The sequence below is a fragment of the Hypomesus transpacificus genome, unplaced genomic scaffold (genome assembly GCF_021917145.1).
Source record: "Hypomesus transpacificus isolate Combined female unplaced genomic scaffold, fHypTra1 scaffold_241, whole genome shotgun sequence".
Lineage (NCBI taxonomy): Eukaryota > Metazoa > Chordata > Actinopteri > Osmeriformes > Osmeridae > Hypomesus > Hypomesus transpacificus.
Window position 1 is genome coordinate 107273 of NW_025813772.1, and position 23872 is coordinate 131144.

General features: G+C 47.9%; 2 protein-coding genes across 3 annotated transcripts; one reads left to right on the forward strand and one right to left on the reverse strand.

The window, feature by feature from the left end:
• Positions 1 to 1717: 1717 nt before the first annotated feature.
• Positions 1718 to 11957, reverse strand: aif1l (allograft inflammatory factor 1-like). The gene is made up of 6 exons (XM_047014358.1): positions 11800 to 11957; positions 11584 to 11645; positions 9447 to 9513; positions 7612 to 7653; positions 6746 to 6908; positions 1718 to 3427 (listed from the first exon to the last, which is right to left on the reverse strand). Exons 1-6 carry the CDS (start codon positions 11822 to 11824, stop codon positions 3340 to 3342), a joined length of 447 nt encoding a protein of 148 aa, XP_046870314.1. The 5' UTR covers positions 11825 to 11957; the 3' UTR covers positions 1718 to 3339.
• Positions 11958 to 12710: 753 nt separating this feature from the next.
• Positions 12711 to 23626, forward strand: miga2 (mitoguardin 2). Of its 2 annotated transcripts, none has more exons than XM_047014354.1 (16): positions 12711 to 12796; positions 13748 to 14125; positions 15564 to 15774; positions 16013 to 16128; positions 16336 to 16453; positions 16748 to 16878; positions 17087 to 17204; positions 17523 to 17629; positions 18580 to 18686; positions 18788 to 18860; positions 18960 to 19046; positions 19326 to 19424; positions 19697 to 19831; positions 19992 to 20045; positions 20200 to 20316; positions 20716 to 23626. In XM_047014354.1, exons 2-16 carry the CDS (start codon positions 14030 to 14032, stop codon positions 20914 to 20916), a joined length of 1770 nt encoding a protein of 589 aa, XP_046870310.1. In that variant the 5' UTR covers positions 12711 to 12796; positions 13748 to 14029; the 3' UTR covers positions 20917 to 23626. The 2 variants fall into 2 exon arrangements, with proteins under 2 accessions (XP_046870310.1, XP_046870312.1); XM_047014356.1 differs by having other exon boundaries at positions 12712 to 12771.
• Positions 23627 to 23872: the final 246 nt, after the last annotated feature.

Genomic DNA, 23872 nt, shown 5'->3' on the forward strand with positions numbered 1-23872 from the left:
CCCATTGCTTTCACCCTCTCTCACTGTCCCTTGGTCTCGCTGCCACTCATTATGCTTGTCCTTGGAAGCTCATCTGCTCGGAAAAAGCAAGAAGGATGGAGATAATCCGAGAGGATTGGAGAGGTAGAAGAGGATAGGTTCGAGAGGCCAGATGTTGCATGCCCACCCCTCAACAGGACACCTGCCTCGGGAAACCAGACCCCACCAGGCCTGTCTCCACCCTGACACACACACACCCACATACTCCTAAACTACATGTAGTAGTTACTACTTTTACACCATTACATTTTGCCAGGTTTTGTCTCCATTGAGTCTGGGACAGAGGACAATCCCATGGCAGTTCTCCTTAGAGAACACTCACAAACCACCTCATTAGAAACGGCTGATTGTTAACATCCTGATGGCATGGCTCGTTAGGGTGCTCTAGCTCATTAGCGCGTTTCCCTGCAGATACAACCCACCTGCTCCAGGTCCAGGGCCAGGCTGAGCGCTCCTCTGTCCTGAGGCTGAGAGGAGCAGAGGAAGGCTGGGGAGGTGAGTAGAGGCCCCCCATGTGGAGGACTGAGCTGGTAGCTTGTGTGCTTGATCTCCTTATCGATGCACATTGTGCTCACCTCAGTCTTCATGGTGGAGATACATACACAAACATGATTGTAATATTAACGTTATGAATGATTCATTGTCTAGGCCCTGCCGGAAAATATGCTTGCCAGTGTTCGGTTAAGTGTGTGTGTTTAACAAGATTACAGCTCCTCTTTGTGCTTCCATGCGACAGTAGCTGGTGGTCTAGTCTGAAGGACGGCTCTGCTTTTGTTATTTAAAAGAATGATCCTTTTTCTCTCCTGCCCCAGGAATTGGCTGCTGCATTTTCTTTTATCTATATATAAACCACTGTGACGTTGTTGCTCATTCCTCCCGGCCATCCATGTTTAAAACTATCACACACACACACGATGCAACTAATGTTTTTGTTCCATCAAAAGGGATTATCATTCAGGCCTTTGTCCAGAGATGCACTGTGAAACTCAATTAAATATGCATTACGGTTTACATTTTAAAATGGGATTTACAGAATCCAGTCCACGCATGTGTCGTTTGTGTGAGATACACGAACCCGTAATGGCAAGCATACCAACTGTTTCATTACATTTCTCATTTATTAATGACACCAAAAACAAATATCCCAGTGTAACTGTAAAGAAGTTAAATTCCTTTGGTGTTTGGTGCACACAAAAAAGTAAGTATCTTTCAGGTGCCCAACAAAACAAAACCAGCACCTCTACTCGTTGACAAACGAATAAAACCACATGATTGACATTTTAAATACTAAATATCAAATAAATATGAAAGTAAAATTCAAAAGCAACCATTTCATATTCCATGTTCAGAGTGAGTCAGAGGAAAAAATGAAATGAGACAAAGACTGAGGCACAGACGTTAGAATCCACAGAGCTGGATTCTGGGCTGATAGAACGCACTAGGAGTGAATGAGAGGGGGTTGGGGGGGGGGGGGGGGGGGGGGGAGGACGACGGGAGGAGAATGAAAAGAATGCACAAAATAAAAGAGCCAAAAAGGAAACGAAGCAATAAGATGAAGTAACAAGACGGCTACAACGGGCTGAAACAGCACAACTGAGATTAGGATGTTATTCAACAGACGACAATCTGACACTGACTTCAATAGAGAAAGCGAACACTACCATAAACTACTTCTTAAAAAAAAAAAAAAAAAAAAAAAGTGTATCCGACTCTCCTAAAAGGCCTTTGGTGCCTTAAGCTGCTAAGATGCCGCGCTGCATTTTAAACTGAGAAGAAAATAAGACAGTGGAAAGGTTTTAACAAATAAATAGACATCTTTATGGTGCATCTCCGCTTTCTACCCTTCAACAACCTAGCGTGTACGTGCTAGCTAGAGTATCATCTACTCAGGTTAGTCACCAATATCATCTTCAAAAGAAATGGACCTCTAAATCAACGATAATAAACACTAGTGAACAAACACCTTAAAAACGATTCTTCCCACATGACAAAAGAACTTGATCACATGGTCTAATTGCTGAGGGAGTTTCTACCAGGGAAACTCGGGTCCCTTCTCCATTCTACCGCGGGTCAGTTCTGGCCCCATATTTAGGCACTTGGAAAGCGAGAGATTACAGACGACTCTGCGGACTGTCTTCGCTGCCGTACAGCTGTGCCTTGAATCAGATCTCTCCAAAAACCAACGTGTGCGCTGACCCTCAAAAACCCTGCGAGGACCGTTTTAGAGTGTGTGCGTTTTCAGACGGATATCTGATCCCTGCTGAAACCCACCTGACTCTGGAGGTCTGGGGAGCGGCTCGCTCGTCTGACACCGGACCTAGAGACAGCCAGCGGGCCAGACGGAGTCCTGGCAGTACGACATGTGACATCATATTCATCATGGACCACTGGTTAACTGTGCAACACGGGGACATCACTAACGAGAACGCGGGAAAACCAACGGTGTGACGTCACGGACCACGGCTGAAGTTGTTCTTTTTTTTTTGTGCTTGTCTCATCATTAGCATGCTACTTTCACACCCTAACTGATTTCACACGGTAACTGGGACACCGGGTTAGGGGGGTGTGGGGTGGGGGTCAAAGCAAACCCAACACCGTGTTCCCTAGAAACGTGTCCACAAACTCGCCTCACGTTGCCTAAACGGTTAATGCTACATTTGAAGTGATCCAAATAACAGTGGATATACTCATTCACAATCACGTACCACTTTCTAACAGGTGAGCCGAGGGCTCAGTGCATCCCATTATGGACTACACTTACACGATCACTCGGGATACCACTAAACAATCGTCATAACAACCACTCTGATCACAGGACGACCTGACGACGCCACGGGGGGGGGGGGGGGGGGGGGGGGGGGGGGGGGGGGGGGGGGGCACACACATCGTCATGGTTACAGGCTTAGAAACGCTACAGTTACAGACCTCATCTCATCAATATCACCACCGATATAAATATATACATGTATGTACGGGTCATTAAAAAAAAGCTAACAAATCTGTTGTTACGTCTTCACAGCAAATATAGAACAGACAGAGTCTTACACCCCCCCCCCCCCCCCACCTCCTCCTCCACTTTTGTCTTCCACAGGAAGGACATCCTCCCCCTCCACTGAGGTCTTCCTGGGGGTCCCGGGGTGAGACTGGGTAAGGCTATATACATGTCTCTCGCTCCCTCCCCCGCTCCCCACTAAGAGCTGCTGCTGCGGCTGTTGTTCTTCAAGCTCTCCTGTGCCCCCTGGAGGTGTGGAGGTCAGTGCTGGCCAGCCCGTGGGGACGGAGGGGGGGGGACGTGGGGGCTTACGGAAGGCTGGTTATGTCCCGCTTGGGAGGGGGGCCGCCGGGTTTACAACTGGCCCCGTTAGCCTTGTCCTCGAAGATCATCACCCTGGGGAGAGGGGGCAGAAGAGGAGGGACATATGAGAGAGAGAGACGGACAGAGAGACACAGAGAGAAAGAGAGAGGGGGGAGATGGCTTGTTGAAGTCACAGCGGCTACAGAACGATGGACGGAGTGCAAGTGAGTGTGTGTGCGTTTGACAGCAGTGCCAGTCTGACAGAGCGCGGCCCCAGCGTTGTTACCGCTGCAGTGCCAGGGTAGATTAAAGATGGCTGCCTTGTCCACTCAGTGTCCGGCCAAACAGGTCAGCACGGGACAGAGAGAGACACCCCGCTGGGATCAACAAGGGGCTTATGTCCCTAAACAGGACACTGATCCACACTGACAGAGAAGGACAGGGAGGGAGGGGATGGAGGGGTAGAAGGAGATCCTGAAGGGGAATTTGGTTACAGCCACCCAGCAGAGAAATACAAATAAAAAAGGCCCAGGAAATGAACAAAAAAACGAAACGAAAAAGAGACAGAAAAGGCAGAGAGACAAAGGGGCAGAGACCAAACCGAGAACGAGAGGATAGAGGCTGCAGAGTAGAGGAGTAGCAGACAAAGGCCGGCGAGGCGGTGAGAAGGAGGGATGGAGCCGACAGCTCTATTCAGAGGCCTTGTGGGACGTCTTTCCTTTCCTTTCCTGGTTAACCTCCTCAAAGCTCCCTAAGCCCTTAACGAGCTCTGATCCCATAGCGACCACACCGCCTCCCTCGGCAACTGCCATCGTGCAGTTTCCAGACTACATTACCCAGAGTTCTAGCTTCGCTGACCAAGATGCTGTCATGTTTCCCTGGTGCTGGCTGCTGCAACACATACATGCATGTTGGCTCACTGCCAGCGGGAACAGAAGTATGGTATTCCGGTATAATCTGCATGACCAAAAAGGAGAAATATAGTACACACTATACAAAAATACAGCCCCCAACACATATAAATACAAAATCTGCACCATCAAACAAGAAATACAGTACTGGTTCAATCTGGTATATAGTAACAGGTGTAATCTAGGATGAATCATTTAATTGTCAGGTAGCCATCTGACACATTAATGCCGTGATGGATTTTCCTGTGAGGAATACCTCAAAGTACCGTGCTGTGTTCTAGTTCTAATAAAGCTGCAGGTTGAAGGGCTACATCCCTAAACACAGGCTGGAGAGTGTACACCAAGATGTCACAGAAGTTTATACAAGGTGCAAGATGCAAAAAAACTTTCAAATGTTGTGCGTTTGAGCAAGAATGTGTGTGTGTGTGTATATAGTTTAGTCTGTGCTGGCACTCAAATGGTAAACCCAGGAAATGAACTTGGGCTTCCACATGGTCTGTTTGCAGAGTGTGTGACCCAAATAGTTTTCCTGCAATTACTGCAAAAATCTATTGTCCCTCTGCCAAACTCTTGGGCTAGTCTGAATCTCTCCCACCACCAGTCTCTCTCCCAGCAGTCTCTCCCTCTGGCTCTCTCCCACCAGTCTCTCCCACCATTCTCTCTCCCACCAGTCTCTCTCCCATCAGTCTTTCTCCCACCAGTCTCTCTTTCCCCCACCCCCCTCCCAGTAGAAAAACATCACAAGACAAGGGTGCCTCTGTAGCTCTCCAAGACCAGACTGGAGGGTCTCCAATCACAGTGTTTCCCACACATAGACTAATTTGTGGCGGTGCGCCACAGAATCAACACCGGCCGCCACACATTGCGTATCGTAAACATTTTTTTTATAGCTATTTAGGTTAAAACACGGAGCATATTCGTTCAGCTGCATTTCTTTTCCCCCGCTCTCCCTCCGTCTCTCTGTTACTGATGCGTCTTTCCCACATATGCACACAGTCACAACATCAGCACACGTTAGCAACAATGCATACAGTACATATGCCGTTCTAGTAAGACCGACAGCTATATCAGCGAGCCTTCAGCATTAGTGCCGTAGCTAAAAGTCGAGGAAAGTTGAGGCTACTTTTCGCTAGGTACCTTACTCACATTTACATTTAGTCATTTAGCAGACGCTCTTATCCAGAGCGACTTACAGTACTCGAAGTTTCCCCTTCGTTCTTTTGGTGAGAAGTCTCAAGAGCTAGCTACTTACTCGGCGTCATGGAGCCGACCAGTTAAATAGTTGTTTAGCACTAGCGTTGCTACATGCATAATGCAGAAATGATATGTTAGTTGTTGTTAATTTGTGAAGGTGTGAATCATTTTGGATTAATATTTAATGTAACAAATTATTAACAAATTAACTGTGTAACGAATTATTAACGAAGGAAATATTACGACCCCCCCCCCCCCCCCCCCCCCCCCCCCCCCCCCCCCCCCCCCCCACCCCCCCCCCCCGTCTGACAACCCCCACCCCTCCCCGCCACAATTAGATTTCTAATCTGTGGGAAACACTGAATCAGATGCAGACATTCAACACTGGAGGGGAGAAAGGTCTGAAAAGGAGTGGGAGTTAGTGTGTGTGTCACTTAGAGAGAGATGAGGCTAAAATTACCCCCACCCTCTTCCCAACTCACTTTCTCCCTCCCTCAACCCAGTAGTGTAAACAGACCATCATTCGATTCACTGTGACTGACTGTGCCAAAGAAAACACACCTGTTGGTTTCTAAAAGGACAGTTGGTGTGTTTGGGATCATTGAGAGATCTGTCAGGGTAAGGGTCCTGGTTTCACCCAGGCTACCTCCCCTAGGTCTGGCCCACTACCAAAGCTAACCAGCCACAACGGAACCCCCCCCCCCCCCACACACACCCACCCAACCCCCCTCTTATCCGGTTCCTCTGCAGTGTCTCTCTGGGCACAGTGGGGCCCTTCAATAATCTTGCCGTCTGCTGGTTAGAAAGTGCTGACACAGACTTGTCTGTTCAATTAGACCAGGGTGCTGCAGATAGGCAGGGACTCCAGGGACCTGATCCTGGATCAGCGCCGGGAAACGCCGGGTAGCTACCGGCATCCCAACGCCGGGAGAAACGAGCTGTTCGCTAGTTACTATTCATGGAGTCTGTAACCATGGAGTCGGCATGTTTGGCCCCAAACCATGGGATAAGCGATGACATCACCTGCCTCCTTAAGACGTTGCTGACGCAGCAGAATGTGAACGCTAACCATTTGGGCCAAACAAACAGCCACTCTTAAAAACTGTCCAGACAGACGAGAACAGCAGGCAGCAACAAAGCATGCTACATGCAAAACCCAAATTATACCACACACACACACACACACACACACTACAGGGTGAACCACGCCTGCCCAGATGACAGCACAACAGATGCAATCCAAAAGCAGTAGGTGGGCGGCAGTTGCAGCACGGGCCACACACACACACATACGAGGCTAACTTACAGCTTGAGGACGGCGGAGCGTTTGCCCAGCATCATCTTGACAAAGTCCCGGTAGTTGATGGTGTCGCTGCTGCCTCCCGTCACCTCTGAGATCATCTTCTTCATCTCCAGGTGGGTCTTGGGGACGCCCAGCTTCTCCATCATCCTCTTCAGGCCCATCATGTCTGACGGCACACACACACACACACAAACTGTCAACACGTATGCAGACACACACTACCTCCCTGCAGACTGGACACATCCAGGACATTACTCAACTCCTGGCTGATTGACAAATCCCAGCCTTTGAGGGAAGGTTAGGTGTTAGACCAACAGCTATTCTGAGAAATGTTTGGCCACTAAAGCTAGGCTCTGGAGATGATGGAGCTGTCCCATAAGCCACTAAAAGGTAGTCGTTTGTGGAGGTGATTCAGCTGAGTGCTGGGCTGTTAAGAGGCCACGAGGTGAGGGACTGAGGCCAGGTGTAGGTGATACAGTATCGACGTTCACAGCAGCGACGTGGGCCTTTCAAGAGCTCCAGCCACCTCGCAGGCAGTAGGATTTGCAGCACTCCAGCATCACATATGGCGTAGCACTGACATCTGAGACTTAACTACAGCAGAGCATCCAAAGACAGGCAAACACACACACACACTAAAACCCCCACACACACACAGTAAAACCCCCACACACACACAGTAAGTAAAGTAAGTAAACATCCCTAATTACAGTTCTCACATAAGGCACAGGCAAGAGTTGCCTTCAGTACGGCATACAATCTCAGACACACAAACGCACAGTCACGCGCGCGCCGCAGAGATGAACAAACGGTAAACACACGCGCGCCAAGGTGAAATGACCCGTGTGTGGGCGGGCGATATCACTCACCTATCTCTCCCTGGTCGTTCAGGTCAAACTCGGCATACTTGTCTGCAAAGCAATCACAGGCCAGCACAACACAGTGAATGTAGGCAGGGGTTGATAAGACACTGGAGCCCGGCGGGGAGGTGGTGGGGGAGGGGGGGTGAGTCACACGGCATAACACCAGCCCCCTCTCCACTGCACTCTCTAACGTCACCCTCCCTCCTGACAGAGGGACCAACACTTCTGGGACCGTGTCAGCAAGCATACACACACACACACACAAACAAACAAACAAACAGCTGATGATGACAGGTGTGTGTGTCGGCTAGCTAAGGGTCAGTCACAGGCCAAGCTGAAAGGGGGGGGGGGGGGGGTGAGAGAGAGAGGGGGAAGTAGGAGAAGAAAGGAGAGGGGGATGTGGAGAGCATCCGGTTCAAAGACACGAGTGAAGAGAGCTTCCACATGAGAGACTAAAAGACGAGAAGTCTGCAACCATGGCAACCAGTGATCACTGATTGAGGTCCCACTGGACTGTGGAGAAGAGGTAGGCAAAGTCTGTGGATGGATGTCTGCATCCTATTAAAAAACATGACAAAAACAAGAACTAAAAAAAAAATGTACTGTGGCATCTTTTGTCCTCTTCCTTCTACCTCTCTCCCTTTGTCTCTCATTCTCCTTATCCCTCTTCTCCTTCTCTTTCTGTATAGATCTTAGATCATTGGATTAGGCCTGGCTGCTTCCCCTATTACAATGGTGGCTCTGTGTGTGCGTGCATGTGTGTGCGTGCGTGCGTGTGAGAGAGAGAGGCCTTGAGCTCTGGAACTGTGTCACTGAGTGACCCCAGGGGCTGTGGGAGGAGACAAGGCTGACCTTGTTCATGAACTCGACACACACACACACGCACGCCGCACACGTCTCTGAGTGGGCCTCTTGTCGTGGAACAGCCTGTCAATCATCCAGTCTGGAAGACAATCTCATCTAAACAAGTGATGTCCTCTTCCTGCCGCTCACTTTCTGCATTCCTTCATGTTCTCACTTTCCAGATTGGGAGGCCTCTCTCTATTCTTCTCCTCCCCCTCCCCTCCTCTCCCTTTTCCCTATTATGCTCTCAGTGTTGACGTGAAGGCCAAGTTCCTAATACAAAATAAATAGTGTCAGTCCTCTGCTCTCTTCTCTCCTCCCCTGTCCTCTGCATGTCCCTCTCTCTCTCCTATTCTCCTTCCCCTCTATCTGCTTATCTCGTCCACACCAACACAGCACCAGTACTCTCTGAGCCAAGAGGAGAGGACAGCTTTACCCTGAGGTCACCGGTAGGAGTCGTCACCACCAACCCCCATCCATCCTTCTCTCTCTCTGCCTCTCTCCATAACAACATGACCTCAACGCACACACACACACATTGTGGACATTAATCTTAGAGGAATCTGGAAAGGAGTCTTCCACGAGGACACCTCTGGGCGTGTGGTTCGCGTGTCCATCTCTTCGGCTGGAAGCCGGCCTGTTATCGCAGGCAGCGTTGACTCCCTGGACTCGGACTGCAGGCCGCTCTCTCCCAGGACTCTGACGGTGCAACAACAACCCAAAGGAGAGACCAGCACATTCCTGTCTGGCCACGGGGGAGCAGGCCTCCCAGCCCACTTAGAAACCAGGCCGTGTACACTTGAACATGCTCGCTCTCTCTCTCTCTCCCCCATCTCTCACACACAGCTGCCAAATGCAACACACACCCACACGCACACACACAATCATGGACATATGGTCTAAGGCAGCCTGTGGCCTTGCCCCACTCTCAGTCACATAACACACACAAAAACAAAACACCCACACCATCCATCTAGGATTCCGAGACGATTGCTTACTTTTGAAGGAATCTAGTTTTTCGGGCAGGTCTTCCTCATCCCGGTACTTCTGATCTTCCATATATTCCTACAGGGGATGGGGTAAAGAGAGGGCAGGAGGGGGGACAAAAACAAACAGTCCATCAGGAAAACAAAAGTAGTTCAAAGCAAGTCTTGTGCTTGTGAAACAACCTGATACGGTCGGTTATCTCGGGCTACTTTCGGCAGCTTTTGTTTCACCACTGAGAGAAGAATGTCAACATCTCGCCTCGCAAGCAGGCTTCAATGTGGCAAAAAAAACACCTAAAACTCCCAACTTTTGGAGTTGGTGTCACTTTGAGGCCGTCCGTCACCTGACCGCCCAAACGGAGGAAGATGGCCCACTTGGTCTCGTTGCAAACTAGAGCAGCCCGCTAGAGACTGAGGAGGAAGCCAGAAACGCCCTGGGAGCCTCATGAAAACATGATGGAGCAGTCTGCCACAGGAGACGAGTTTCTTCAGTCCCTGGAGCAAACGTTACGAGTTGCAGGCTGTCATGAGGCCATGTATTAGCATCCATGTTCAACCACTTATCTGAGATGGATTGATCTTTGCCTGGCTACAAAGCAAACTGATTTCAGGGACTTAAAACCAGAACCCGTCCTAGAACTCAAAGCAGACTCAATCCAATGCATGGGCTTTAAAATGAGGAAGGACTGGGCTACAAGTACTCCTGTGAGTCTAGTTTAAAGAGTTGCGGCGGTACTGAGATCTGAACCCGCGACAATCGGGTTCGTTAGGCATGTGAGCCGCCATGGACCTCGGTCTGATCCAAGCCCATGTCGCCGTCTTCACCGTGTGACCTCATGACTTGGGTGTTGTTGAGAGGAGGATAGAGATGCCTGAAGGCCATGTCAGCCTCTAGTATTAGAATGAACATGAGAATAGGACATTTGTCAAGGACAGCACCGACTCTGCAAGTCTGAGTCATCACTGCAATACACCGTGTCTCTCACACACACACACGCGCTTATACAAGGTACGAGTGGGCAATCTGGGATAGTAAGCGCCTGTAAATGTAGGTCTCATCCAACGGAGATCAAAATAAGGGCTTTTGAAATGGAACCGGGATTACGGTTGTGTTCATCCACACTCAGCACCATGCTCAGGAGTCAGGACCATAGAGGTAGTGATGCAGAGGTGTAGAGACATTATTTATCAAGCAAAAAATAACGATCAAAGTCTCGGGCATGACTTGAAGCCTATTGTAAATATAATGACACTTTCAGTCTGGTGACTGGCTACTTTTGAATTATAACTAATATTAAATCAAATAATAATAATAATCACTCTTAAATTGTGTTCAAATAGCACCTGTTTCTTTCCTAACACGATACCGCGCATTTTCCTCATCCAATCTCACACGAGCAGTGAGTGACTCTCCCAACCGCCCTCTTACCACGACCTGATTTTGAGCGCTTCAAGGTTTTCTTAAGAGACTAAGCCAAACGCTACAGACAGGCTGGCATCCAGCAGAAAGGGGGCACGCGGGGAGAGAGAGATACCATACAGAAGGAGTGTGGGAACAGCCCCGGACTACGCTGCGCGCCTGTTCAGCCCGCTATCCCTACACCGAAACAAAGAGCTCATTCAGCCCTCAGCCCCAACACCTGTTTCCCGTCTACTCGGGATGAGGGTCCCGAAGGATAGATGGGCATTGCCGAACAGCCCTGCTGATCTACTTTTACACAATGTTTTAAGATTTCAAATGGTCAACATATTGTTTCCACGATTTGATAATGACTTAAGGTACTAGAAGATACCTACTCACGACCATGAAAGACGCAGAGCTTTGCGATAATGCTGGGCATCACGCAACAAGTGTGGCCATCTCAACACCGGGCATGCGTAAGCATAGCCTAATTGGGTCAATGCTCGTGAAATAATAGATGTCAAATCTGATCAGGAGAAGTGTAGGTAACAGCTATGCGTTTTGCAGTTAAGCAGAAGAGACAGCGTTGAGGCTTACGAGACTAGAGGTCTCATTCAAAGAGCTTGCTTTGAATGAGGGTCAAGGCCAAGTGCATTCTCAACGAATATTAGGAAATAAATCACGTAACACATTAAGGGAAAATGTATTGATTTTAAAAGAGAGCAAAAAATTGAAGAAATTACTAACCTTGTTTATTTCGTCCAGCCTCTCCCTTTGTTGGGCTTTTAATAGTCCAAAGGTTTTCCCTCCTGCAAATAGAAAATAGCCTGTTAGCCTAATTCCATCATCTGTGCCACGCTATCCTCCATGTCGGCTCTCTTGAAACTAGAGCGGTGAGCTAGCTAGCCCGTGTTCCAAAAGATAAGACAGGAAAATGTGCTAGCTACACTGGCTTGTAAATACCTTGAAGATTTTGATTCGAAGGCATCGTGGAATACGAGAAGAATATACACAGAGAGCGAGGGTTAAAATGCCGGTGTGGCTGTCTTCAATCTGCTTCCCTTCGCAAGGCAACGGGGGCAGTTGCGTGTAGTTAATGGCACACCAAGTGGGTCAACTAACTGCTCATACACCAAGTGGAGTGATGCTTTATGGCTCGCCAGGAATGTCAGCTCTCTGTCTCCCTCGTGTGGAAGTTTGTGGAACAGCCCAGTTTGTCAGCTTGAACTGCTGGACTCAACCATAACAAGCCCATCATCTCATAAATATCCGAACCAAGGCCGCAATAAAAAAACATGCAACAAAAAGTGCAATGGGTTCTCTTGAAACAGACCTAGCTACCCTGTATCAAGCTGCAAGTCCAGACAATTACAGAAGGTCATGGGACACTCCAATTACATCCCTGCTAATTGTCATTTAGTTTGGTGTGACATTAGGGTTGGTTAGGGGCTGTCTTTAAACCTTATCCCCAGGGACCCCCCTCCCTGCATGTTTTAGATGTTTCCCTTTGCCAACACACCTTATTCAAATAAATGGATCGTCATCAGGCTTCTGCTGGGTTTGATGACTACCCATTCATTTGACGCAGGTGTATGGGAGCCGGGAAACATCTAAAACATGCTGGGCTTCCCTGAGGACAAGGGTGGAAGACCACTGGATAGGGGTTAGATTCACGTCTTTAATCAAGTACAAGGGATTTGACTTGATACCTGAACTTTCAAGGGATGTCCTGATCTCTGATCTCATTGGATAACAAACATTTGTCATCCCTCTTTTCATACACGATTGGTCATGGGAAAAAAACGTCTACAATCCTCAGCACCCATTGGCAAACTGTCACGTCAATAATCAAATGTACCGCCCCAAATCGTAGTTCACGCTAGTATGTGAAATGCGGCTTCGAAAGAGTGCGATGTCCTTCCCGCACCACACTTGGTAACTATCTACCTAACACATTTCTGTGAGTGGGATTTCTCTTATGTTCTGTCTATTAAACTCAGTCACACTTGATAAGGCATTTCTTTAAATGACAAAATAGTTACATGATCCCAGTGATGTTACGAGTGCATCATCAGTACTAGCATTGAGAGATGCTGTCAGGTCAGATAGCTCAAGCAGGCTTTTCAGAGCAGACCAATGGCAGTGGCATAGCCATGGTGTTCGCTACTAGTAGCTAGCTAGCTATCAAGCTAGGATTTCAAAGTCTGTCTGACAAATAGCTTGCTTGTAGCTATCTCGGTTCGATTATTAACCAGGGCAGGATAGGCTTGTCATGTGTTTGTACTAAAATATGTAGTACTGTATTACGTTCGGTTGTGTGACAGATTGTTAGCTAGTTGCATGGCCATGAGGCTAACTGGAAAGACAGGGTTCTGGCTACCTTGCACAATTCAATGGCATTTCAGTTGTTAACTAGTTTCTCGGCTAGTAAAAGCTAGTTGGAGCATAGTGCTTAATAACCTGTCTAGCTACTTTCAAAGGGATTTAGCCTTATGCGTATCTACCTCTATGGTCTTGCTAGCGACTGCTATATTCTCGTTATGTGGAGTCTCTTCCAGCTGTTCTGTCCATCAAGGGTTTATGTCAATTATCTTCATCTGCCACTTGATCTGCTCCGGTCAAATGTTTTGCCGGGTAGGGTTAGCTCTGGTCATCCGTTTGATTCGTTAGCTGGTACACTCTTGTCCTCTCAATTTTCACTCCATCGTGACCACCATCGTTACAATATAATTGATCTGTCAAGGTCACAAATTCTGTTTGTTGAGGTCTGACCTTTTTGTGTGTGACAGAGTTCCCCAGTGGAAAGTGAGGCTAAAGGTATAGGTTGGCACAGTGATACTGTTGTCTAACAGCATGGTTTTTCATAATGCACCAATTGCAGCAACAGGATCAACTTTTTTCTATTTCCCAGAGTCTGACTGCCTGATCATCATGGACAAGTTGAAAAAGTGAAGCCCCCCCACCCAAATGACCTCCTCACCCCTGAGGCAGAAGTCAAGCTGCTCTACAGTCATTGGATGAGTCTACAGGTGGAAGCTGAAACCGAGCCAGGCTCAAGAGGTGGATGTCCCCAGCTGCCAGGCACCCCAGGCCCTTCGCTGGCTGGACCCGGAGCAGAAAGTACACCCTGTGAGGAGGTGGATGTGAGCCGGGGAGGGCTCTGACGTGGCCTCCTGCACGTTCTCTCACTAAGATGTCTATGAAACAAGGCGACGGGATGTCCATCGCACAGGCCCTGGCCATGACGGTGGCGGAGATACCCGTGTTTCTGTACTCCACCTTCGGGCAGGTAAACACTCCCATCACGGCACCCATCACCCTATATCAGGGGTCGGCAACAGGCGGCCCGCGGGCCAATTGTGGCCCGCCAGCGATTTTATTTGGCCCGTCAAAATATTTCCAATTATATATTTTTTATAACGTTTTTTTCCCCGTCGACTTTTATTTTGAAACCGGAAACTGGGTATGGTGTCATTAGATGTTGTCGACTTCATGCAGCGCCGGCGTCGCCTGCAGCCCGGTTGACTTGAAGTAACCAATGGCATTCTCAGCTTCAAGGCAGCCGGCTGTCGGCGCTGCCGTCGCTGCATGAAGTCGAATACACTTATTGACTTTTCTGAAGTATTTTTTCGCCATGTCATCGCTACCATATGATCGCTACACCTCACGGCTGACAGATCGCCTGAGGTGAAAGCACAGTTATGGTTAGTAATCATGGGCAGCGCTCTCTATGGCAGCGCTAGGAAGGGGCTAGCAGGTGCTTCAGCACCCCCAAGAAAGACCAAAGCACCCCGATAGCACCCCCCACGACATTGCTTATTAATTTATAGTTTCAGGCCCGGAATGGCCATCGGGAGAATAGGGAGAATTCACGGTGGGCCGCTTTGCCCGCTTATAAATTGGGCCAGAAGATCGCCTGCTTTCTCTTTGTTTTTTTCACACACCGAATAACAGGATATGCCTTAAGTTTGTTAAGTTACTGTGTGACTGAAAAGTAAGCTAATAGGCTACATTATGTTTTAATCTAATTAAGCGCATGATCAGACCGTGCATTAAAAAGTGCAGTTCAGTTGTCGCGCATGTTTCTCAAACACAAACCATAATTTATTGTTGTGGAGGGAGTTAGCTAGATTAAGCTGAAGCGAAAAAAATAAAATGGAAGGGATAAGATCCCAGGAGGAACTGAAAAAGCCAGGTAAAAAATTAAATTTTTGCTCGCATTAATGTGAAGTTCCGATTTCACCTCACATTAAAACCTTGACTAGGTCCTAGTAATCCTATTCTCACTTGATGACAGTATTTATGTGCACCAACGATGACGACCCACCACGTTGGGATGACAGTGACGACCATGTTGATACAGTTCGTTAACAGACCACCAATGGGCTCATGCACATGGTTTATTATCGTTAGCTATTTGTAGTAGACATACCCATTCTCCATATAGGCCTAGTTGTTGCGAGTGCACGTATCGCAAGGGCACCTATCGCAGCGTCTAAATAGGCAGTAACCCAGACTCTGGCCCGCCGTCTAGTGGCGAGGAAAAATACTGGCCCGTGGCCCAAGTTACTTGCCGACCCCTGCCCTATATCAACGTAGGTTGACATGTTGGTGAATATACAGTTCTGTCATTTAAAAAAACATTCTCTTCACGTAATCGTGTGGCTGGTCATCCTCGGGCCTGTTTTTGACGTCACTTCCCCTCCCTCTCTCCGTCACCCTGCCAGTCGATCTTCTCCCAGCTGCGGCTGACTCCGAGCCTGAAGAAGGTGCTGTTCGCCACGGCGCTGGGGAGCGTAGCGTTGGCGCTCACGGCGCACCATATGAAGAGGCGGGGCAGGAAGAGGAAACAGGTGACGGCTGGGAAGGAGGGCCAGAAAACAGTGGGGATACCAGAGGGGCTGCTGAGGACGGGAAGGCCTTCGTCCTTGAAGAGAAGTGAGTCTCCCTCCCTCTGTCCCTCTCTCACACACACACATGCACACAAACCACGCAACCCCCCAAGTTACACACCGCTTCCCCCTAAACCTGTGTGAAGTGTTGATAGCGTATTTTGGCTGTCACAGTTGACCAGCTATCGTTAAAGTAGGACTGCGGGCCTTTCAACTCGTGGCGAGCAAGATTCTGACATTTCGAGCTGTCTTTTTTTGCTCTGTCCTCCGTCCTCCGTCCGCAGTTCCTCTATCGGGGCGACAGATGATGAGCCCCAGCACCCGGAGCAACGACACCATGAGCGGCGTCTCCTCTCTGGCCCCCAGCAAACGCTCCAGCTCCTCGCACAGCCTGGCCTCGGTAGGGCTTCCCCCCCCCCCCTCACTCCCTCCCTTTGGGCCTCCCTCCTCCTCCTCCTCACGTCCTCCTTCTTTCCTCCCTTCGCCCTTCCGCTCTTTTCTTACCCCCCTCGTGCTTATCGTTCTCTTCTTTTGAAACTTCCGGCCACCTCCCCGTGTTTGTGACGTCGCCGTGTTTTTTGTTTGTTTTTTTAATTGGATGCCACAGATCAGGGTTCCGTCCTCTCCCAATCAGTCAGCCAATCCCTCGACTCCCCGGGACGCGGAGCCGGTTGAGGAGGAGCCCGGAATGGAAGATGCAAATGCGGAGAACCTCTACATCCTGGGTATGAACACAGACCTCAGCTGTCCTTAAGCCTTTCTTATCTCATATTTATCTTCTCTGTGTAGCCAAATCCTTTATCAGGGAGGCCATGCATTGAAACGCAGTACCATGATAAGGTTGGCAAACATGCTCTTGTTAAACTGTTCTTTATCAGATCTTACTGGGTGGTTCCAAATGTTGCTCACAGTTCCAACTGCCAGGTTAGGTTCCCACCCCTCCAACTTCCGTCTCCACTTGTCTGCTCCCTTTTCTCATCGCTTCTGCTCTCCTCTTCTTCTTCATCTCTGCCCCCTAGGGATGGAGTTGTTTGAGGAGGCCCTGCAGAAGTGGGAGCAGGCCCTGAACGTCCGCCACAGCTCCCACTCCAGCGCCTCCAACAATACCAGTCTCGCCCTGCAGGGGGCAGCCTGCGCCGAACCACCGACGGTACCTGCTGCATCTCGCACCTTTACGAGCAGACATCACAGATTCCAATGTGTCTCGACTAGGAAAGATTACCACGGACACTAAATGAGATGCGTCACCGTGTTGTTTGAGGGGTTGACGAAGGCAGTCAGTACTATAGTCATGTACTCCAGGGGCCACACTGCCCTAGCTGACGTTGTTTGCGTTTGTGTTGCTACCCTTGTTTCAGGTGGAGGTTCGCAACAAGGTGTTTGCCGACAAGTTGGAGACGCTCCTTCACCGTGCGTACCACCTCCAGGAGGACTTTGGCTCCACTATTCCACCTGACAGCCTGCTAGCAGACTTTGGTAACTAGCATCTATGGCTGCCTCTCCGTACACAAGCACTGTGGTAGGGTCAGTATGTAGCTCGGAGTTTAATCTTATTTGCGTATGTTAGCATTAGCATCTTGCAGTAGTGGAGTGTGTCAGCTCGATAGCTTCTTCTTGGGTAACGATGTCTGACTTTTCACAAGTTTGGTAGTTAGTCTGCACATGACGAAAGACATGAGCTTTTCCCTCGTAGCATTTGTAGCATTTTCATAGCAGGCTAGCATTTCTGTTGTTGCTGGAATGTGGAACGAGTGTAGTCGTGCTGTGACTGGCTCTGCTCGGTCCTTCTTCCAGAGAGCGAGGGGACTCTCATCTTGCCAAACATAGGGAGCTCCCACAGACAGAGGGACGACGACGCCACCACCATCACCTCCGACGACTCCTTCTTCTCAGCAGCAGAGGTCGGTGTCTCTCTCCCTCTCGCTCTCTTTCTCTCTCTCTTATCACTCACCACTTCTCTTTCTCTCACCCCTTCTCTCTCACCCCTTCTCTCTCACCCCTTCTCTCTCCCACCCTTTTACTCTCTCTCGCCCCTTCTCTCTCTCACCACTTCTCTTTCTCTCACCCCTTCTCTCTCTCACCCCTTCTCTCTCACCCCTTCTTTCTCTCCCCTTCTCTCTCTCATCCCTTCTCTCTCCCACCCTTTTACTCTCTCTCGCCCCTTATCCTCGCCCTGTCATGGCCATTTGAGTATAAATATGTTTTAACAGTGATACACTGTAAAGATCCTTCGTTCATTGATTAGGACAGCCAGTGACTCGTTTAAGTAAGGTCAAGAGGGGGTAAATGACTTAAAGGAATGCAAGTTGCTGACCGCTCTGTGGGACGGTTTACCCTGGGGGATGGGTGTAGCATCGTATACGGCCTTCTGTCTTAAGATTCTGAATACTGAATGGAGATTGGTTTGACCAGGGGTCACCTGGTGACATGAAGTCTGGGGCACTTAAGATATATATGTGACCCACAAAGGACAGTTGACCTGGAGCTTTATGACTTCCTGACCGGGAGAGAAATCCAACATGAGGTCATATCACCTGAGGAAGAGGAGCTTGGGACATGAGGTCCTGAGGCTGTGTGGTTTCTGCTGTCACTGGATTGTGTTTGGAAAAAGTGACTGACGTTTACATTGATTGATTGTTGAATAGAAATGACCAGTTTTAGGTACGACACAAGACTGGGTGTGTGTCCATCGAACGACTTGTAGCCAATACTCTGGTATGACGGGTCTCTGTTTGGTGCTGTCATATTCGCATAAAGAATTGGTGTCAATCCGGCAGTCAATATCAATCTAGACATACAGTGCCGTCGGAAAACGTCCTTTTACGACCCCCCCTGCGCCTCCCTCCTGCAGCTGTTTGAGTCCCTGGAGGAGGTCTACCATCCGGTAAAGTCTGCCGCACTCTATGAGGAGGCGCTGAGCTTGGTCCGAGAGGGACGGGTGGTCTGTCGCTCCCCCAGGTAAACCCCCTTCTCACCGTCAGTCATCCTACACCCATGTTTACCCAAGTCGCTCCCTCGGGTTTCTGAACCGGGCCCTCGTTGATATCTTTCCGTCCCAGGACCGAGTTGCTCGAATGCTATGGTGACCACGACTTCCTGGCCAAGCTCCATTGCGTGAGACAAGCCTTCCAGGTGAGTACTGAGGAGTGGGGTGCTGAAATTCGAGATGTTGTGATAAGTTTCAAATGTAAGTCAGTGGTTTGCCAGTTTTAAGTTGGAGATCTTCTCCAGGTTCTTTTGCTGGACGAACGACACAGGACGTTCTTCATGGAGATGGGAAAGCAGATGATCACGGGACTCATGGTCAAAGCCAACAAGGTAACAACCCTGTACCATTTCACATCATTCATCCTCACACTCATGTTCTCTGCCATGATTCCCACAGCCAAAGGGAGTATCAACGTTCCTTTCGATTTCCCGGTGGGGCGTGGTCTCAGTGATTTTGTCAGATTCCCACGTAACAAATGTGACTGGAGCAGAGTGGGCTCTGTTTGTATTCTCCATTGTATTGGGACCCACCTGAGGGAACTATTGGCGGTAGTTGTGTATGGGTGTCTGTGTCGTGTCTAAGCAGAGCCTTTTGTTGGTTCCGCGCAGAGCCCCAAAGCCTTCCTGGAGAGTTACGAGGATATGCTGCTGTACACCCAGAGAGAAGAGACCTGGCCCGTCACCAAGATGGAGCTGGAGGGACGAGGGGTGAGGAAGACCCCTTCTTCTCCCTCGCCCTCTTTCTATGTCGACACCTCCCTCGCCATTTTTCCTTTATTTTTTTTCTGGCATGCCTTGTTTGTGTCAACAGAAAAGGGAAGCCAAGAGGGACGTCTGGCCAATGTCTCGTCTGTGACATTGTGCCATGGTGGCTGATTTGCAAAGTTGCTCGAAAACTCTCTTGGTGTACCTGAGGGGAGTGACTTGTTCAGATGTAGCCGTCTTTCCGGTCTGTGTTTTGATCTTTGACCCACGTGCAGGTGGTGTACATGAGCTTCTTTGACATCGTTCTGGACTTTATCCTCATGGATGCCTTCGAGGACCTGGAGAGCCCGCCCTCGTCTGTGGTGGCTGTGCTCCGCAACCGCTGGCTCTCCGACAGCTTTAAAGAGACGGTAAACAGACACACGCACGTATATACACACACCACAATCCCACTTGAACTCACTCACGCGCATCAATCCCAACTGAAACACTTAGAAACTCCCCAGAAATTCTGGCAAAGACATGAAAGTTTAAAAAAGAGTGGGATTGTAATGAGGTGTTCCGTCTCAGGCCCTGGCGACTGCATGCTGGTCCGTTCTCAAAGCAAAGAGACGTCTGCTGATGGTGAGTCCAAGACGACAAAAATAAATTTAAGAAAAAAAAAAAAAACTTGTACAGACTGCACTTCATCTGGAACAACGTGGCAAAAATACAAACACTGTTGTCCTTCTTGTGCCTGTGACACTGCGTCGTGTCCCCCCGGTTTTTCGTTCCGCAGGTTCCCGACGGGTTCATCTCTCACTTCTATGCCATATCGGAACACGTGAGCCCTGTTCTAGCCTTTGGGTTCCTCGGACCCAGACAGCACCTCAGTGAGGTGTGCGCCATCTTCAAGGTGAGGAGGGCTGGTCGCCACTTGGTGATTTTAAAGGTGTTGCCCGTTCAACCAAAACGACCTTCACCGGTGTACAAATGTTAGTTGTCCTCCTCTCTTTCCCGCCAAACACACGTGAGGTTTGAATCACTGTGAGCTTGACGATTTAATCTCTCATGATTTGATAGGTAAAATTAATCTCTGACCCCGGATAGAGATTTGAATGAAATTGAAAGTAACCCCAATGCTCAGACAGCTCCTGGTGGCAAAGCTGAAACAAACCTTGGACCTTGTTAGTTTATACTCAGATGTACTGTTAGCAAAATAACGATGACAAAACATGGAACAGTTCTCCTGAGTAGCCCTTTTAATTTACAAAATGAACCCAATCACATGGTCCTATTTTTCCCCTTTGTCTAGCAACAAATCGTGCAGTACCTGAAGGACATGTTCGACCATGACAAGGTGCGCTTCACCTCGTCCCAGTCCCTCGCGGAGGACATCTTGAACCTGTCCCACCGCCGCAGTGAGATCCTCCTGGGCTACCTGGGTATCGACAGCCTGCTGCAGCTCAATGGAAGCCTGCCCAGGGACCAAGGCGACTCCACAGGGTCCAACTGACCCTAGGGACCTGCCGGGATGGGACACACAAGACTAGACCCAGGACAGAGTGTGACCCGGGCTGGGCCGGGCAAAGCTATACTAGCTAGACTAGACTAGAAAAAGAACCAGGACAGGCTGTCAGGCCTGCCAGGCAAAGATGAACTTGAAAATGTTTGTTTTCATGTTGAGACTCAAACAACATGACTGAAAAAGATCAAGACAAATTTTACAGTGTGGAAGTATAAGTATAGAACATTCCTTACACAGGATTGAAACAGTCTAGCATGTCATCAATGCAGTTACAGTAAGACCATTACTATATTCGGATCAGTGTCTGTTGCTCACCTGACAGATACGCCCTGAAAAGCACCATTCAAAGAACCCGGCTGTTATTGGACATCACAAAGAAGGAATCCTAATGGACATTATTTTCCAAATCTCTCCTCTCATTGGATGACCCCCTTTTTAGACTTGACGCCAGTCCTTGACTTCTTTGTCTTTGCGAAAGGCAGTGATGAATCCAAATGTGTTTTATGTTGTGTATGTATGTCTATAAGTATGGGATGGGGGGCGGGGGGAGGATATAAACCATCCCTTTTAGCAAACATCCCAACACCCTCAGCCAAACGAAGACTTGCACTGATAAAAGTTCTGCTAGTGGACTTCTGCCGTTGCTGTTGCTTTTGCCCCTGCGCTGTGTAATCGTTCGTCCATTGTTTATTTATTCCTATAGGAGTCGAACGTCGATGTATTGTGGGACTCATCCAGGACAATGAATGTGTCATAAGGTTGAGTCAGGGCACTGGCATGCATAGAAACTATATATTTATGACCCCAGCTTGTCCTCACACTCAGTGTAGAATTGTTGCTGAAGCCCTGAGGGCACGAAGAAGCCAAGCTACCAGTGTTGAAGCTCTTACCTCAGTGGGCCTGCGTTATGCAGACTGGTTCTGTTCTGCTTGGGGAAATTCAAAACATTCTTAATGCTAGATCATTAGCAGCTTTGAAGGGGAAGACTATCAGTTATGGTTATGTAGACTGTTTTGTCAAATGTCTGTCTACATGCATGTGTGATAAGGTGAGGACGGTTGTCTCTAATCACTAATTGTCTGTAAAAACTACATTGTTGGTATATTAGAGCCAGTAATCCCTCCCTCCCCTTCCTGCCAAAACCTAATCTTGTTTAATCTAATCTTTGTGAATCCTGCCATCGAAATGTCCTGCTTTCACTCGTGCTATAACCACACTGTTGTACCACAGACCTGTCCAGCAGGACCCAAGGATATGTTTGAATGTCTCTCGATTCACTGCTTTCCTGTTCATGTTTGGTGACTTATCAAGTCATTTGGAACTTGTTCAGCGGTCTCTTTGCAGTTCTTTTTGTATTGTCGGTTGCTGTTCCAGGCAACCGACAATATTTAAGGTCTGTGTCTGAATCGGAAGGTGAACAGGGCAGCTGTGACAGGATTCATAATACCGTTAGGTTGCCATATCCTGCTTCTGGTTCATCATGAAGCCAACGTTAAGGACCTTGTGTAAATTGAGCCTTTTATTTGCCTTTTTTTCCCATTTGCACTTAATAAGAATGAAATGCAAATTATTTTCTTGCCCTATAGTTAATCAAGAGTAGGCTAATTGGATAGTAACTACAGCATATCTTAATAATTTTACTTATTGGATATGTAAGTTATGTAAAAGCACGTAAACTCTCCCTTTGAACTTTGTCAATTTAAATGAGATTTCATGCCCTCAATTTTGGAAAGAACCGCCTGCTGACTTGTCCTAATCTGCACGTTGACAAACATTTTAATTTAGCTTGCTGTTTTTCCTGTTTCAAAATTGTAGTTCTGCTATAAGCTTCCTGTTGGAATTAAAGCTGTGTCAAGGCTTCCTGTAGCAAAATATCAGTCTGATATCAACTGAAAAGACTTCTTATTACTTCAGAGTAAGAATCCAATTACTGTAAAATGTAATGTATAGTCTCAATATGTATCACATTGATAATTGCACATTATTTGCATTGCATTGCCAAACAGCTGCTTTTGGGCTGAGAGATTAGTTTCTCCAAGACAACTGAAAATTGATGTATTCCATTTTAATCCGAGAATCAATACTGCATTTCTTCATCAAAATTTGCATGCAAGTTTTTTTCCTAGTTTTGAAACCCTTAATGAATGAAATATTTTTTCCGTTAAGTCTTTGATTAGAGTCTGAGATGACATCTGTCTCAATAATTCAGGATATTTGTATTTTGATGTCAGTAAAAATTAAACAATTAGGAACATCTGGAATCAGTCAAATTAATTCTAGATGGTGAAAATAACAACTATTTAATTATTTTCTCGGCTTTCTGTTTTGTATGGTTTTACATTTTAACTCCCAAAGTTTCGGTACAGTGATGTTATGTATGATTGCTGTCTTTGGCTTTGATTTGATAACAATTCCATAAAGCCAAAAAAATGACAAATCGAATTATATCGCCTGTCGCTTGAATGAACTCTTCACAGTAGACTACGAGTGTCCTATATAGCCTATGCCTTGTTTTGTGATGTCTTTCTGTTGTGAAATTACAATGCCAGCACATACTGTAAACCATTTTCTTAATGTTTTTTTCTTAATAAATATATTCACCTAGTATTTTCCCAATCAAAGAAGACTTTGGATTTCGTTTCATTTTATTGTATTGAAAAGGCAGCTTATACCGAACATTGATCTTGTTGTAATTTTTGAGTTAGAGTTAATGTGACATTGCCCCAAATTCCGTCAGGCATGTTTGACCTGCATATATGATTCCCAACGTTTTCATTCTCACTAATTTCTAATTTCATGAATAAATATTCCTGTAGAAATTAATGATGATTGGACACGATTTATGCCATGGCAGTGCAATCATTGGTCGACCAGTCTTGTATTCCCCGTGCAGTTTTTTTAATGTAATAGGGAGGAGGGAGAGGGAGGGGGGCATAGTGAATGG